At 46.4% G+C, this 17705-nt stretch overlaps 1 protein-coding gene across 1 annotated transcript in view; it reads left to right on the top strand.

The window, feature by feature from the left end:
• Nucleotides 1-16637, top strand: part of LOC135544474 (mediator of RNA polymerase II transcription subunit 13-like) — a 117200-nt gene extending 100563 nt beyond the window's left edge. The window contains 21 exon segments of the mRNA XM_064972113.1: nt 42-117; nt 239-369; nt 555-627; nt 838-1058; nt 2044-2258; nt 2452-2551; nt 2554-3379; nt 3830-4009; nt 4428-4663; nt 4848-5073; nt 6317-6626; nt 6768-7026; nt 7320-7508; nt 10032-10255; nt 10553-10695; nt 10989-11147; nt 11715-11879; nt 12565-12716; nt 13851-14015; nt 14135-14262; nt 14505-16637. Coding sequence (XP_064828185.1) covers nt 42-117; nt 239-369; nt 555-627; nt 838-1058; nt 2044-2258; nt 2452-2551; nt 2554-3379; nt 3830-4009; nt 4428-4663; nt 4848-5073; nt 6317-6626; nt 6768-7026; nt 7320-7508; nt 10032-10255; nt 10553-10695; nt 10989-11147; nt 11715-11879; nt 12565-12716; nt 13851-14015; nt 14135-14262; nt 14505-14637 — 4311 coding nt within the window. The 3' untranslated portion in view covers nt 14638-16637.
• The last annotated feature ends 1068 nt before the right edge of the window (nt 16638-17705 follow it).

The raw sequence follows: 17705 nt of genomic DNA, 5'->3' as shown, positions 1-17705 counted from the left end.
AAAAGGGCGAAGAAATTAAATCAAGTGTGTCTGTCTTCCAGGGAGAGGAGATCAGCAACGGTGCACTGCCTGATGGGAAAGACGCCATGTCCATCTTTAGCTCTGCTCCCAAAGCTGGTGAGGAATTGAATGTTGACACCATATACACATTCTATTCTAAATGAAAAATGTTCCAACACATTGATCATAGTGTGTGTTCTGAGCGTTGTCTTTGATGGTCTTGTTTGTGCGTTTCTAGATGATGACTCACCGCAGGACGATGATGCGGCGGCCAAAGCCCAAAACCCTTCTCTAACCAGGGAGACTGATCTGGTGGTCCTCATCTCAGACCTGGAGAACATCTTCGACGAGGATGAGGAGGAACTTAGGGTGAGAAACATTCTAAGAATTACTGCATGTCTAAAATCTGTTCCATTTTCATTCCCGCTTTACACAAAATGTAATACACTCAACATCACAATAATACATAATATATATTATTTAGCAAACACTTTTATCCAAGGCTACTTACATCTGTGTTTTATAATAATATATAGACTGCTTGCCCCAACCAGCACACAGCCAGGGTCCTGGTATCAGGAAGTGAAGATCGGAGGGAAGGGAGGGTGGCTGTGCCCTATCCTTCAAGTGAGTCCAGCTTTACATGTATATGTGATCCGCAGTTTGCTTGTTATCTTATGCATGTTAACTTAGCTGAGTTTAGCGTGACCTGGGAAACATCATCTGTTTTTTCTACTCCTTCTCTCACATTATCACACTGTCTCTCTCTCTCTCTCTCTCTCTCTCTCTCTCCACCCCTCATCTCCTCCCCCCATCCCTCTCTCTCTCTCCATTCAGCAGTAGCAGACCTCCAGCGGATGTTTCCCACACCCCCTTCCCTGGAGCAGCACCCGGCCTTCTCCCCCATCATGACATACCGCGACACCCCCAGCCAGGAGCCCCCAGCCCCCTCGGTGGGCTCCGACCACCCCTTGGGCCCCCTGTCCTCCACCCAGCTCCAGGAATACCGGATGGAGGTGGAAGAGGGCATGGCCAGCCCCAAACCTGAGGACATCAAGGTGAGGCATCACAGAAGCAATGGGAATGGACAGGATTATGTCTGGAGTATGTGCAGAAAGACTACTGTAGATGACAGACAATTATGTTTTACTTTAGCATGTTAAAAAATAATATGTTTGACTTTGTATAGTGAGATGAGTCCCATGAAAAGTGACACCATGTAATCTATTGATGTTGTCAAATTGGTAGATATGGTTAGTGGTATGGTTAATGATAGAATGGTGAAAAGGCTTAAAGGCCCAGTGCAGTCCAAATGTAGTTTTCCTGTTTTTGTATCATATCGTACAACAGGTGATGAAACTAATGCTTAAAGTGTGATTTTTTTTTACCAGTGTTATTTCATTATAGTTGCTGGTTGAAAATATAATCTACACAGGACCTTCTAATCAGCAGGTTTGCATGGGCAGGAATTTCGGCTTACCATGGTGACATCACCATGTGGTAAATTAGTTAATAAACCAATAACAAAGAGTTCCAAACCTCTCCCCAAATAACATCTAATTTTCAGTTTTGCCTCACCCCTTAGACCACTCCCAGACAGTCTTATCAAAATTATTGTTTGACAAAAAGTTATTTGCTAAAAAACTTTTTTCCCCCATTTTTATGTAAAAATTGGCAAAAAAGGTACTTACAGGTTACCCATAAATTATTTTAAATTGATATAAAAACATCTGCATTGGGCCTTTAAAATAAAGTAGCTACAGGGCACTATGCAGCCTACCAGTCTTAATGTAAACCTTACTGCCTGGTTTGATCTTGTCTGATGTTGCTGTAGCATGTTTATACTGTACCTGCTGACCTGGCCTGCTAGGGGACTTACTGGTATGTGGAACCAAATACCTGAACCTCTCAATACACCTCAAATCTCACACAGCCTGTTTGAACTCATGACAGTGTTAATTAAGTGCTAATTGTCTCTCGTTGTGACCTGTTACTGTGGGGACCCATTTGCAATGAGCTCTCCTTCCCCATCCCCCTCTTCAGGACTTCTCATTTGTGTACCGTGTCCCCTCCGTCCAGCCACAGATGGGCTGCTCCATGTTTGCTCCGCTGCGGACCCTCCCCAGCCAGTGTCTGCCCCCCCTCAAGTTGCCTGACCAGTGTTACTACCGGCCTTCCTGGGCCCTGCTGCCCAAGATGGATCACTACTCCTCCCTGCCGCCCTCTCATCACACCCCATTCATCAGAGATGGATATGTGTAAGTACTGTACCGGTTCTATTAAAGGTGGATGGATGTTCATAAAATATTTATTAAGCGTTACCATACTAAATTTACAGCTATCAATAAAATGTTAAGGCGGAGTTTTTATGGACAGTATAATTTGAAGGTTTGGGGATAAGTATTTTGCTCTGTCTGATCACCAATTCCTCTTTGTGTGTTTGTCCTCCAGCAACATCCCCAGTGTTGGGGACCAGGAGTATGCCCAGTTGAGTGCCAGCGCCCTGTCCGTGGGCACCACGGGTGGCATCCTCCCCTCACCCTCCCCTGCCACCCCCGCTTTTCTGTCCCCACCCCTCGTACCCCCCGCACCCCCAGAGGCGTTGGCACGGCCAGCGGGCAGGGCTCGGTGAAGCAGGAGGGCACCGGGACAGAGCTGAGCTCCCCTACCTCCACGCCTTCCACCAGCCTGCCTATGAGCTCCGTAGCTGAGCCCCATACGTCCAGCCCCCCAATACCCGAGGCCCACAGCCTGTACGCCGCCCTGCTTCTCTCTGACTCCGTCCTCAATGTCTTCAAAGACCGCAACTTTGACAGCTGCTGCATCTGCGCCTGCAACATGAATGTGAAGGGCGCCGACGTGGGCGTGTACATCCCCGACTCCACGCTTGAGGACCAGTACCGCTGCATGTGCGGCTTCAGCGCCATCGTCAACCGCCGGCTGGCCCACGGCACGGGCCTCTTCCTGGAGGACGAGCTGGACATCTTTGGGAGGGGCTCAGAGGTGGGCCAGGCGGCTGAGAGGAGACTGGCGCTCTGCCGCAGAGACCCACCCATGGGAGACCCCCGGGCCAAGCGCCCACAGGACTCCTCCCCTGCCCCTTCCTCTGTTATGGTGCTCCTCCAGCAGCAGTGCTCCCAGCCCATCTCCTCCCTGGCCTCCATGCACCTCCCTCCTTCCTGCTCCTGCCACGGCCGCCAGGGGGCCCTGCTCCAGAGCTGGATGGCTGACAAGCAGTGGGCGGATGGCAGTGATGCGTGTGTGGAGTGTTACAACGCGCTGGTACAGGGACAGCAGTATGTGGATAACCCCGCCGGAGGGAAAGTAGATCCGGCTGTTGTGAGGAGCAGCGCTCTACATTCCTGGCCTCACACCAATAGTAAGGAGGAGTGATCTGGCTGGGATGATAAAAGGATGCCAAGGGATGATACACTCTTAGAAAAAACGTTGCCACCTAGAACCTTAAAGGGTTCATTCAGCTGTCCCCATAGGGTTCTACCTGGAACCAAAAAGGGGTTATCCTATGGGGACAGCTGAACCCTTTTGGAACCCTTTTTTCTAAGAGTGTAGTAGTAGGAGGGTGCCAGTGGTGATGTCTATGTGTGGTGAACTGATTACAGAGTTACAGAGACAAATGCCTTTTTTTTCTTATAATGGAAAAACAAGCAAGATCAATCCATTCACTCAAAGTTTAAATCCATGTTTCTCTTTGTTAGTTTCGGACTGTTGTGTGATGTGACGTTCAATGTGTATGATGTGTATTTATGTAATGTATGTATTTGTTTGTGTTCTCGTGTGTGTGTGTGTGTGTCTCCTTGTCTCTCCCCAGTGCTGGACATCAGTATGCTGTCTTCCCAGGACGTGGTGCGTATGCTGCTGTCGCTGCAGCCCTACCTCCAGGACGCCATCCAGAAGAAACGGATGGGCCGGACCTGGGAGAACATCCAGCACGTACAAGGACCGCTCACATGGCAACAGTTCCACAAGATGGCTGGACGGGGCTCCTACGGTAAGCCACCAGGGACACTGTTCAGTCTCTAGTGATTTGCTTTGTGGTGTATTTTAGCAGCCACATTAACTGTTGATGACTTTGCGCCTGATTTTCGTCTGGATTTCAGCATGTGATGTGAGATGTGAATTTAAGATTAGGAGTTTTGGAGTCGACCTGACAGAGTAGGCCCTACGTTATATAAACAATATTGTCAGTGCAAAGATATTTGATTTGGTTTGCAATGTTTCTTAGCAGCCCTTACTGGATCATGCTCTTATGTCAATGGCCCTGTATTATATTGATATTGCCAGTACAAAGGATGACATTAGAAATGTAATCGAATAAGAATTTTAGAAAATTAGACCTTTAGCTAGTCCAGTCAAGCATCCCATAATGCAGTACAATGTCTGACATGCATCATCTTGCTTCTGACCAGGGTCCGAGGAGTCGCCAGAGCCTCTGCCTATTCCCACCCTGTTGTTGGGCTACTACGACTACTACGACCGTAACTTCCTGGCGCTGTCGCCCCTGGCGCTGCCCTTCTGGGAGAAGCTGCTGTTGGAACCGTACGGGGGACAGAGAGACGTGGCCTTCCTGGTGCTCTGCCCCAACTCTGACACCCTGCTGGCTGGGGCACAGGTCTTCTTCCAGGAGCTCAGCGCTGTCTACGAGGTAGGTCCTGTCATCTACATCTACTGTATCACAACCCTCTTGTCCAGGAAATTCTTACTTGTTTCTTTCAGAATATACAGTAATTACCAATAGACGTTTAAATGTGTGAAGATGTATGCAATCAAGGTGAGATACTGCGTATATGATCTATAGCCCTTTGACCCCTGCCTATGTCCATTTTCAGACATGCCGGTTGGGGAAACACAGACCCCTGGCCAAGGTGTCCAGAGATGGCCTGGTGCGTGTGGGGGCAGTGGACACAGAGACAGAAACAGAGAAGGAGAAAGAGAAGGAGAGGCAGGAGGAGGAGCAGATAGACCAGTGGTTCACAGGGCCCTGGGCTGGACAGCAACACATCGACAACCTCAGAAAACTTAAACTCTATGCCCGAGCCTGCAGAAGGCAGCTAGGTAAGAAACTGAGCTTTATGATTGCATTCTTATTCTATCGTTTATGCTACTGTACCTATTAACCCTCCCCTTGTGATGTTTATGTGATATAGACCTAACTCTCTGTGGAGACACTATATTTACAAATGTATGTGGACACCCCTCCAAATTAGTGGATTTGGCTATTTCAGCCACAACCTTTGCTGACAGATGTATACAATTGAGCACACAGCCATGCAATCGCCATAGACAAACATTGGCAGTAGAATGGCCTTACTGAAGAGCTCAGTGGCTTTCAACATGGCACCGTCATAGGATGCCACCTTTCCATCAACTCAGTTCATAAAATCTCTGCCCTGCTAGAGCTGCCCTGGTAAACTGTAAGTGCTGCGAAGTGGTAGGCCACACAAGCTCACTGAATGGGACTGCCGTGTGTTGAGGCGCGTTGCGTGTTAAAAAATTCCTCGGTCCTCGGTTGCAACACTCACTACCGATTTCCAAACTGCCGGTGGACGTTGCTTGGAAGAACTGGAAGAACTGTTTGTTAGGAGATTCATGAAATGGGTTTCCATGGCCAAGCAGCCGCACACAAGCCTAATATCACCATGCACAATGCCAAGCGTCGGCTGGAGTGGTGTAAAGCTCGCCACCATTGGACTCTGGAGCAGTGGAAACGTGTTCTCTGGGGTGATGAATCACTCTTCACCATCTGGCAGTCTGACGGACTAATCTGGGTTTGGTGGATACCAGGAGAACTCTACCTGCCCCAATGCATAGTGCCAACCGGGCTGTTTTTCATTTGTTTTAGTTCCAGTGAAGGGAAATCTTAACTCTACAGCATACAGTGACATTCCAGACAATTCTGTGCTTCCAACTGTGTGGCAACACTTTGGGGAAGGAGCTTTCCTGTTTCAGCATGACAATGCCCAATGTGTGCAAAGCAAGGTTCATTCAGAAATGGTTTGTCGAGATCAGTGTGGATAACTTGACTGGCCTGCACAGAGCCCTGACCTCACTCCATCAAACACCTAAATGCTCTTGTGGCTGAATGCAAAGCCTTCCCAGAAGAGTGGAGGCTGTTATAGCAGCAAAGGGGGGACCAACTCCATTTTAATGCCCATGATTTTGTTATGAGATGTTCGACAGGCAGGTGTCCACATACTTTTTGTCATGTAGTGTATTTCAGGTCTTACTAAATTGGTATTACACAAAGTACTCTGTGCATTTCATCTCTAACTTCCCCTCTATGTTTTCCTCCACCCAGGTCCACAGTTGTCTGCCCTGTCTTTGGACAGTAGTCTGTTTATACCCCCCAAGCATCAGCCTCCCTTAGCCCCTACGCCCTCCTCAGCCCAGCCTGCCCCCTCCTCCAGCCAGCTCCCCTCTGGCCCCGGGGCCCCTGCTGAGGGAGAGCCAGCGGCAGCCCCTAGCTCAGGAAGCACCCCCACCCCCACGGCAGCAGCCTCGGACCAACCAGGCCCAGCAGAGATTACCCAAGGAGGGGCCGCTGAGGCCAAGACTACCCCCAATGCCACACCACCACCACCCAGCCAGCCAGCAGAGACCCCAGAGAGGTGAAAATCTATGCTAGGGCATATATGCTTCTATATTGCTTTTGTATTACTATGTTATTATTCAGTATTCTATGTTATTATTCAGTATTCTATGTTATTATGATAGTGGGATATTAATCATGTCTCCTCCTAATTTACCAGTTTGGCGGAGCGAGAGCGAATCGGCATTCCCACGCTGGCGGACTCGGCCGATAGCCACGCCCACCCCCCGGCCATTGTGATCTATGTGGTGGACCCCTTCCTCTGCTCAGGCGGAGCGAGGGATGGCGGAGGAGGTGGAGAGGAGGAGGAGGGAGAGGAGGTGGAGGCGGGCAGTGTGTGGTTACTAGGGCTGATGCGTTGCTACACAGAGATGCTAAAGACATTGCCGGAGAGCATGAGACCAGCTCTGGTGTTACAGGTAGGTTCATATACCCTACTATTCTCTCTATAGCTTCTGTATCGTTGAATATTATGATTGTATAGATTGTAAAGAGACGGAGACTGTGGGTAGCACCCTAATTCCTGTATAGTGCACTCCTCTTGACCAGAGCCCTCTGGTCAAATGGAGTGTACTATATACGGAATAGGGTTCCATTTCAGACGTATTCTGGCATGTTCGTATTCTGGCATGTTCTACCAACAGTAATGAATATCTCCCCAGGTCAAGCTGCTCTCATACCAGTGTTCATTCATTCCCTATGTGTTGTCCAGGTGGTGCCTTGTCAGTACCTGCTCCAGCCAGCCAGTGGTGAGAGCCCTCTGTACCTGCAGCACCTGCGCTCCCTGGCCTTCTCAGCCTACTCACAGTGCAGACGCCTCCTACCCACAAAGACACACATCAAGTCTCTGACCGGTTTCGGCCCCGCCTCCACCCTAGAATCTGTGCTTAAGAGCCCAGAGGTAAGGTTTCAAATCAAAGATGGTTTGTCACATGTGCCAAATACAACAGGTGTGGACCTTACAGTGAAATGCTTACTTACAAGCCCTTAGCCAACAGTGCAATTTTTAAGTAAAAAAATAGGTATTAAGTGAACAATAGATAAGTAAAGAAATACAAAAAAGACAGTAAAATGAGAGTAAAAATAACAGTAGCGAGGCTCTATACAGGTGGTACCGGTACAGTGGCAATGTGCGGGGGCACCGGTTAGTCGGGCTGATAGAGGATATATGTACGTGTAGGTAGAGTTAAAGTGAATATGCATAGATGATAAACAGAGAGTAGCAGCAATGTCACAGAGGGGGTGGCGGGTTTGCGGGACACAATGTGGTAGCCAATGTGCGGGGACACCGGTTAGTCGGGCTAATTGAGGTAATATGTACATGTAGGTATAGTTAAAGTGACTATGCATAGATAATAAACAGAGAGTAGCAGCAGCGTAGAAGAGGGGTCGGGGGTAAAAACTGTTGAGAAGCCTTTTGGTCCTAGACTTGGTGCTCCGGTACCGCTTGTCATGTGGTAGTAGAGAGAACAGTCTATGACTGGGGTGGCTGGGATCTCTAACAAATTTTAGGGCCTTCCTCTGACACCGCCTGGTGTAGAGGTCCTGGATGGCAGGCAGCTTAGCCCTAGTGATGTACTGGCCCGCACGCACTACCCTCTGTAGTGCCTTACAGTCGGAGACTGAGCAGTTATCGTACCAGGCTGTGATGCAACCATGCTCTCGATGTTGCAGCTGTAGAACCTTTTGAAGATCTGAGGACTCATGCCAAATCTTTTCAGTCTCCTGAGGGGGGATAGGTTTTGTCGTGCCCTCTTCACGACTGTCTTGATGTGTTTGGACCATGATAGTTTGTTGGTGATGTGGACACTAAGGAACTTGAAGCTCTCAACCTGCTCCAGTACAACCCTGTCGATGAGAATGGGGGCGTGCTCGGTCCTCCTTTTCCTGTAGTCCACAATCATCTCCTTTGTCTTGATTACGTTTAGGAAGAAGTTGTTATTCTGCCACCGCCCGGCCAGGTCTCTGACCTCCTCCCTATAGGCTGTCTCGTCGTTGTCGGCCTACCACTGTTGTGTCGTCTGCAAACTTAATTTCTGGTGTGGGAGTTATGCCTGTCCATGCAGGCATGGGTGAACAGGGAGTACAGGAGGGGACTGAGAATGCACCCCTGAGGGGCTCCAGTGTTGAGGATTAGCGTGGTAGATGTGTTGCTACCCCTAAACCCTTCTAAGCATTGTGTGTGAGACCAACCATAAGTCTGTGTGATTACCGGGGGCTGAGACATGGACACCCATTTAAACAGACACAGGCTTGAGACACATAAGTGCCTAACCATTTATCTATACACCTCTCATCTATTTTTAACCCTATCAGTCCCGAGACTCCAGCAAAAATAAGCTTTTCATTTTTACCTGACCTTCATTTATCTACATTACCAGCCCTTATATTTAGCCTCCCAATTAAGTGTTTTTTCCAATTTTATTTTCAGGAAAAACAGGGCTACAAGTAGAAAGCCAAACAACTTGACATAAACAGTTGCATTCATGAGTTTCAATGGCAAATGTCAATATAAAAGCAAAAACATGATAAAAATGAATTTATATGAATGCTGTAAGTACAGAAATTGTTTGCTCACTGGGAAATTAATGTCCAACTAGTCAGTGACAAGCGTTTGGAGTTTGACAGCAACTATGTGAGCTAATTACAGTACTATAGACACTATGTCCTGGGATTTCCTACGATCTATGTAAAATAACCCCTTCCTTACCTTTTAACCACTCTTGTGTAGCTTGTGAGCATCATAGAGTAGAACATGTTGAACATGACTCTCAGCTTTTAGTAGTTTGTAGCTCAAACCATTTGGACTCTAAAGATTTAGTATAAAAGACTCGGCCCCAGGCCCCTTCATGATCAGCCCTTGTCTCACAACTCTAGCGCAGTCCCCGGTAATCACACAGACTTATTGTTGGTATCACTGTCAAGTTCTGACCATAGAGAGCCCTTATTTTCTATGGTAGAGTAGGTCAGGGCTGGGGGGTTTTCTAGTTATTATTTTCTAAGTGGGGTTCTAGTTTAGTTTTTCTATGTTGGTGTTTGGTATGATTCCCAATTAGAGGCAGCTGGCTATTCTTGTCTCTAATTGGGGATCATATTTAAGTAGCAATTTTTTCCACCTGTGTTTTATGGGATATTGTTTTTGAGTTAGTGTATGTTACACCTCTTTGTTACGGTTCGTTGTTTGTTTCGTTCTTGCTTTGTTGTTTGTGCGTTTCTAATAAATAATATGTGGAAACCATATGGCGCTGCATCTTGGCCGATAATTATTCCAGCGAACGTGACAATCACACACAATGTTTAGAAGCGGTTAGAAATCCGGTGGGACTCATTGTGTTAACTTGTACATAAACACTTCAACTCTCTCACAATCCCACTCTCTTTCTCTCCCTCTCTCTCTCTCCCTCTCTCCCTGTCCCCTCCCCAGCACCCCAGCCCTCTACAGGGCTACTCTCCCCCGTACATTCTGGGTCCTACCCGTGCCAAGATGCCGGAGCCAGGGGAGGTGTGGGCAGAGATCCCTCCTAGGTACAACGTGCTGTTTGTGGGCTACTGCCTGTCCCACGACCAGCGCTGGATCCTGGTCTCCTGCACCGACCAACAGGGAGAGCTACTGGAGACCTGCATCATCAACATCGACGTGCCCAACAGGTACAGTCAGTCAATCAGTCAGTGGAGGATATCTATGTAGAGGTGTGTGCTAATTGTGATAATGTGCTAGTGTGATAATGTGAAACATACCCTGGGCTTTTTTGTCCTTCATTGTGTCTTCATAGTATGCTAGGCTATATTAAATTGAGTAAAGTCAGACACTATTGTAGCATTTCACAATCTGCAGGAGAATATCATGCACCTACTTGTTGTTGTTGAATTAATACAGGTTATGCCATGGTAATGCTATGCAGACATTACCAAATGTTCTTCTCCTCTCTCCCTGCTCCTCTTCAGAGTGCGGCGGCCCAAGGTCTCGGCCAGGAAGATGGGGCTGCAGAAGTTATGGGACTGGTGTGTCGGCATCATCCAGATGACCTCACTACCCTGGAGGATCGTGATTGGTCGGCTGGGCAGACTAGGACACGGGGAACTGAAAGGTGAGTTCAGTATAGAACAGTATAGAATGCCTAACTCTGTCTCATTGCCCTTGCTGTTTGCTGTAGAAATATCCAAGGTGGATCATGACAACGTTTTAAGTTAAGCTGAAGCTGGTGATATTGTTACTGATATTGTTTAGGGCAGATTTTTCAAATCTCTATATTTTCAGCAACATCATTTCAGTTGATCCAGAGGAGATGACAGTAGACTGTAGAACCATTCCCTGTATTGACCTAACTCTCTCCCTCTCTCCTCCCCTCTCCCCCCCTCTCCCATGCCTCCCTCCCTCCAGACTGGAGCGTTCTCCTGGGGGAGCACTCCCTCCACTCCATCAGTCGCCAGCTGAAGGAGGCGTGTCGTATGTGCGGCATCTCCTCCGCGGACTCCCCCTCCATCCTCAGTGCCTGCCTGGTTGCCATGGAGCCCCAGGGCTCCATCGTGGTGATGCCAGGTTAGCAACAGCAGCATCAGCACGCTGGGCCGGCCCATTGATGATGTGTTTAATGTGCCTTTCAGATCTAAAAAGGGAATAGACATAATTAATAGATGTTTTAGAAGCTCACTCTAAGAGCCCTGGGGTTGCAGATACACCATGTTATGACCCAGAGGTGAACAGTGTAATAGTGTGTTTAGCCCCAATGCACAGTACAGTACAGAGGTTGTACGATCTTAGTAGAGATGGCAGTAGTAATGCGTGGAGGGTTAGCTCTGCACAACACCAAGGAGCAGACACATTACTACGCTCAGGGAACACATTACACTTCCACACGTTGAAGGAGCATTTTGTGCTGCCACACTCACTTCACAGCACACGGTAATGCAGACATAATAGAGATTGCAAGGTTCTGCCAAGTGGATTTTACAGTACAGACACTCTGCACTGCAAGACATTGTGCACAGCAATAGAAACTTTAGCACACTTAACTGATTTCTTTGCCGACACACCGCAAGCTCTATTAAGGTAAATCACAATGCAACCTTACATAACATATTGAAAATAAATTGTTTGTGTGTGCAGATGCGGTTACAATGGGTTCGGTGTTTGGTCGCAGCACGGCCCTCAACCTGCAGACGTCCCAGCTCAACACCCCTCAGGATGCTTCCTGTACCCACATCCTGGTATTCCCCACCTCCGCCACCACCCAGCTGGCCGCCAGCTCCTACCCCACAGAGGACAACGCCGGTAAGGGCTCCACATTAGACCTCCATGTTGGCACTTCCTAACTGGGAGTGTCATACTAGAGCATAGTGCAGAGTGCATTTAGATGCAAGGTTAATCAATACAACCTAGATGTTAGAGACAATAAAAATATGAGCTGGAAATCGCAAGGTTTAATCAGTAACTAGGTATTGTGTACTCAGTATCTTACTGTAGCTGTTGCTGGATGTATTATTCTATGCAGTTCACACATAAGTGCCTACCTATTTATCTACACATCTATTTTTATCCCTGTCAGTCCCGAGGCCCCAGCAAAAAAAAGGCTTTTCATTTATCAAACCTTCATTTATCCGCATGACCAGCCCTTATAGTTAGCCTCACAATGAAGTGTTTTGCCATTTTATTTTCAGGAAAAACAGTGCTACAAGTACGAAACAAAATCATTTGACATAAACAGCTGCATTCGTGAGTTTTATTAACAAATGTCAATGTAAAAATAACGTCAGCCAAAGTAAAAACCTGATTTAAAAGAAATCAAAACCCACCAGGGTGCACAATTGTCTAAGGATTGTTGGCATGCTCCCTTTGGGAACTGTCACTGCCTTAATGGTTTCAGAAGAAGATACACTGGACTACACGGTGTAGTCTACACCTCTTGTGTATGACAAGTTACATGTGTACGTCTATAGCTGACTGTGTTTGTCTCCAGATGACATGTTCGACCTGCCTTTCCCCGATGAGCTGGAGAATGACATAGGACATGACATTCTCAACCTTCACCCTTCCCCCAACACCTCCCCAGTACCCTCCCCTGGCTCCCCCTCTGGCATGGGGGGAAGCTCACATTTCCAGCATAACAGGGTGAGTTCAGGAACCAGGCTGGGACTCGATTCATGTGAATTATGCAGAACTTTTCCTGATACTGTTGGTGGATTCTAGGACATTGGAATGTTCTAGAATCCTGCTTTAAAATAACGGTGAGGGCCCTATTTAATCTGTATCGTGGAAAATCAGCTTTAGAGTGTGATTCAAATTTGAAGGCAATGTTCCAGCTTTAGCAGAGATTGCATTCACGGGAAACACTGCGTATGCAGGCTCAATTGGAAATGACCTTACATTTCTATCACGGAATCTGTTACACGGAACACAAACCGGCTGTGTGCCATCGTGCATAAATGTGTTTTGTCACCCCACACCAAACGCGATCACGACATGCAGGTTAAAATATCAAAACAAACTCTGAACTAATTATATTAATTTGGGGACAGGTCGAAAAGCATTAAAAATGTATGGCAATTTAGCTAGTTAACTTGCACTTGCTAGCTAATTTCTCCTATTTCGCTAGCGTGCTGTTGCTAGCTAATTTGTCCTGGGATATAAACATTGAGTTGTTATTTTACCTGAAATGCAGGTCCTCTATTCCGCCAATTAATCCACACATAAAATGGTCAACCGAATTGTTTCTAGTCATCTCTATTCCTTCCAGGCCTTTTCTTCTCTTGACTTTATAATGCAATTGACAACTTTCATAAATTAGGTGCATTACCGCCACTGACCTCGTTCGTCTTTCAGTCACCCATGTGGGTATAACCAATGAGGAGATGGCACGTGGGTACCTGCTTCTATAAACCAATGAGGAGATGGGAGAGGCAGGACTTGCAATGCGAAATTCGTCAGAAATATAACTGATTTCTATTTTAGCCCTTGGCAACTCAGACGGTCTTTGGCGCGCTCGAGCAGTGTGGGTGCAATAATTTAATAACATAGATTTCTACATTTACTTAGAACCACGTGGTCAGCCTGTTACTCTTCAGCGGGGTGAGTTTTGCCTGTGTTATGGTGTGGCGCTATGGTCCATAACTAAAATCCTATGGTGTACTTGTAATGTTCAGTACACAGACATCTGTTATAGTCGAAAATAGAGTTGCTGTGTGGTCGTTGGCAGCCATGTTGCCCCCAGTAATAATGTTCCGTCTGTCCCATGTGCTCCTCCAGAGTCAGGGAGAGAGGCTTCTGTCCAGGGAGAACCCTCCGGAGGAGCTGAAGCAGCAGCCTCTAGCCCTTGGATACTACGTCTCCACTGCCCAGGCCGACAGCCTGCCTCACTGGTTCTGGGCCTCCTGCCCTCAGGCTCAGAACCAGTGTCCACTCTTCCTCAAGGTAAGGGATCCATGAACTCGTTGATTTTGTTTGTGCCTGCGGGGGGCGTGTGCATTCATTCTTTTGTGTGTGTACGTCTGTGTGTGTTTAGCCACTTACTGTGTGTTTTCTCCCTCCAGGCATCGCTACACCACCACATCTCCATCGCCACAGCCCAATCAGACGAGCCCACTCAGACGAGCTCAGACAAGACCGCTAAGAGGACGCCTCACCCTCTGGACTCCAAGACCACCTCTGACGTGCTCAGGTTAGTAGGTCTCTGCTGTATGCCCTGTACCCACTGCCCATCCCATCCTACCTTCTCCTACTGTGTAACACCCCAACATCTCCTCTTCTCTCACTTTGACACATAGGTTGTCATTGTCACTGACTTGTCCTCTGTGGTGAAGTAGTAGCTGTATGCCTGCATCATGTGTAGGCTGTTGAGGACAACACTTCATCTACTATGATGTATGTTCATGTTATGTGTTTTCTTGCGTCCTGCTGTAGGTTTGTGTTGGAGCAGTACAACGCCCTCTCGTGGCTGACGTGTAACCCTGCCACCCAGGACCGCCGCTCCTGCCTGCCCGTCCACCTGGCCGTGCTCACACAGATGTACAATGCCATCCTCAACATGCTCTAGCGATGGGACTTACTGACAGACAGCTGAGGAAACTGAGTACTGTACAATCCATGGCCTCTGAGGTCATGTGTGCCTGCCTGCCTGCAATGCCTCTGCCTGGTCACCAGAGAGCGCTGGAGGTCTGTTTTCTTTTAATGAATGAACGTATGGGACGAGATTTATGGACCCCTTTTACACCTGGTGTTATCATGCGATCTGTGTTCGAATCGTGGCCATATTTCAGTGGATTGATGGCCAAAATGGTGGCAGGAGAACAACAGATGGTCCTTGGTTGGGAAAACAAACAAACGCCTATGTACAGTACAGAGACTTTTGAACATGAACAGTTTGGTCAGCCGTGAGACCAGCCTAGTGCAATTCTTACCTTTAGAAAACGTCTCTTGTAAGATGTGGTGATGTGCCAACAACCATTGTACGTTGAAAAGGCACATACAGCCCGAGAGAGAAGATGGAGATATCCAACTATGCCCTTTTTATTGTCATAATAGGACATTTCAGTGTTACACTTGTCATTATCAGATCAGCATTGTTGTACAGGAGGACTTTCCACCCTGTTCCTGTGAGACTGAAGATGTTTTGAAGCCATGGAGGAGACATGTTAAAGGGTGGACTATGTGAATTACAGTATGGTCCTGCATGAAGAATTGGACCTTGTCCCTTACCAGCCATGACAGTGATACCCTGGGAGCTATAAAAGCCAAAATCATGTAGGATGGGAGCCTGGGAGTCACATGCATAAAAGTCCTGTATCTGCCTCACACTGCACAACCAGGGAACCAAATGACCACAGCAACACAGTAGCTTCTTACCTTCGATTTGACACATTTGTATAAAACTGTGGTTGTAATGACTCAAAGTTTAGTAATGACATTCATACCAACATTCATAAGAGGGTGAAGAACACAATAATTTCCTATGAGGGGAAAAGCATTTGATAATGACACTTTTTCCTTACTTTTGGAAGTGACAGTTGTATTGCTGTAGATATGAACACACTGAATACTAGTTGACAAATCTTTATAGTGTAAAAAAAAAATTTGCAAAGAATTGAGACTTATTTTTAATATTTACAACATCATTTTGAACACAGAAAAATGATCAAGGCCCTTTCCAAATTTAATATCAATCGCCTTTGGGTCGGAAATGGAAATTGTCCTTTTAAAGGAAATTGTAACAAAAATGGTTAAAATGCCATATTTATATATACTATATAATGCATATAAATTCAAATATATATATATGTATATAAATATATATATATATATATTACCTCTCTAAAACAACCACATGATGGTGATGGTGGTGGGGGTTTATACATAACTTTCTTTTTGAAGAGGCAAATACAGTATACATCTTTTATTAAAGACAATGCATTTTAGTTCTATACTTTTTAACTTTTTCAATTATTGAAATGTTGACTTTTAGCCTTTTTATTGAATCCGTTTCAGTTAAGGTTCTCAATACTGCAAAGATATATTTATAAAGTGTCTCTCTTCTCCTGCTAAATAAACTTGAAATAGGCAATAGACTTCAATGTTATGTATTTGAGAGTTACTTGGGTGTTGTATATTTAACTCATATGCTTTACTTCAGTGGTGGTCCCAAATGATGTCAAGCCAACCATCAGAAAAGCCTATTCCTTGAGCCCCTCCACTCAAATAGCCCTGCTATTTGTACAATTCCTAGCATGTTTGTATACAATTTTCAGCTGTGTTTTGGGAATTTCTCAAGGCTGTACATTTCACGCCGGTTTGATTTACTTTATATTAAGTGATTCCTATGAAGTATTTTCAAATATAAATATATGCATATGAAGTCTCATTCAAATACAGCCAAGGGTGTAATGCCAATACTTGTACACTAAAGTACAACAGAGGACAAGTTTGCAAATTTGTTACATCTGCCATCACTTTGAATATGAGACAGATCAATCTTGGAGAAGAGATCTGTGACTTTTACACTCTTTTTTTAGTAAATTATTAAAACTCTTGACAAATAAATTCCCTTTGAGTGTGTGTGTTCTTCTATTTGACACTGGATTCATTAATCTTTTGATATCTTTATATGATTTGGGACAGTGCCACTCAGAGTACTCTCATTAAATTTGAGACAGCCTGCGTGATTAGTCCCAGACATTGATTCCATTGGCATGTTGTCTCACTGATTATATGTCAAGTGGTTGGAATGGTGTGGTGTACCAATGTTCTGCTATCTGCCTTTAAGTAGAAAAGAGGAAAGGGGAGGAGAGGGCCTGTTAGCATGTTTCAATGCTTCCCCTCTGTTCTGTCAACACAGGGGTCTGTGAATTGGATCAACACCTCAGACCCCCGATCACATCTGCCCTCCATGTTACAGACTATGTGGGAGACATGCTGAGAGATGCCCTCCATATTACAGACTATGTGGGAGACATGCTGAGAGCTGCCCTCCATATTACAGACTATGTGGGAGACATGCTGAGAGATGCCCTCCATATTACAGACTATGTGGGAGACATGCTGAGAGCTGCCCTCCATATTACAGACTATGTGGGAGACATGCTGAGAGCTGCCCTCCATATTGGAGACTATGTGGGAGACATGCTGAGAGCTGCCCTCCATATTACAGACTATGTGGGAGACATGCTGAGAGCTGCCCTCCATATTAGAGACTATGTGGGAGAAATGCTGAGAGCTGCCCTCCATATTACAGACTATGTGGGAGACATGCTGAGAGATGCCCTCCATATTACAGACTATGTGGGAGACATGCTGAGAGCTGCCCTCCATATTACAGACTATGTGGGAGACATGCTGAGAGATGCCCTCCATATTACAGACTATGTGGGAGACATGCTGAGAGCTGCCCTCCATATTACAGACTATGTGGGAGACATGCTGAGAGCTGCCCTCCATATTGGAGACTATGTGGGAGACATGCTGAGAGCTGCCCTCCATATTACAGACTATGTTGGAGACATGCTGAGAGCTGCCCTCCATATTAGAGACTATGTGGGAGAAATGCTGAGAGCTGCCCTCCATATTACAGACTATGTGGGAGAAATGCTGAGAGCTGCCCTCCATGTTACA

This window comes from Oncorhynchus masou, chromosome 8, assembly GCF_036934945.1.
Source record: "Oncorhynchus masou masou isolate Uvic2021 chromosome 8, UVic_Omas_1.1, whole genome shotgun sequence".
In the NCBI taxonomy this organism is placed as follows: Eukaryota; Metazoa; Chordata; class Actinopteri; order Salmoniformes; family Salmonidae; genus Oncorhynchus; species Oncorhynchus masou.
The sequence above is the reverse complement of the archived record's forward strand: the minus strand, read 5'-3'. Positions and strand labels throughout refer to the sequence as shown.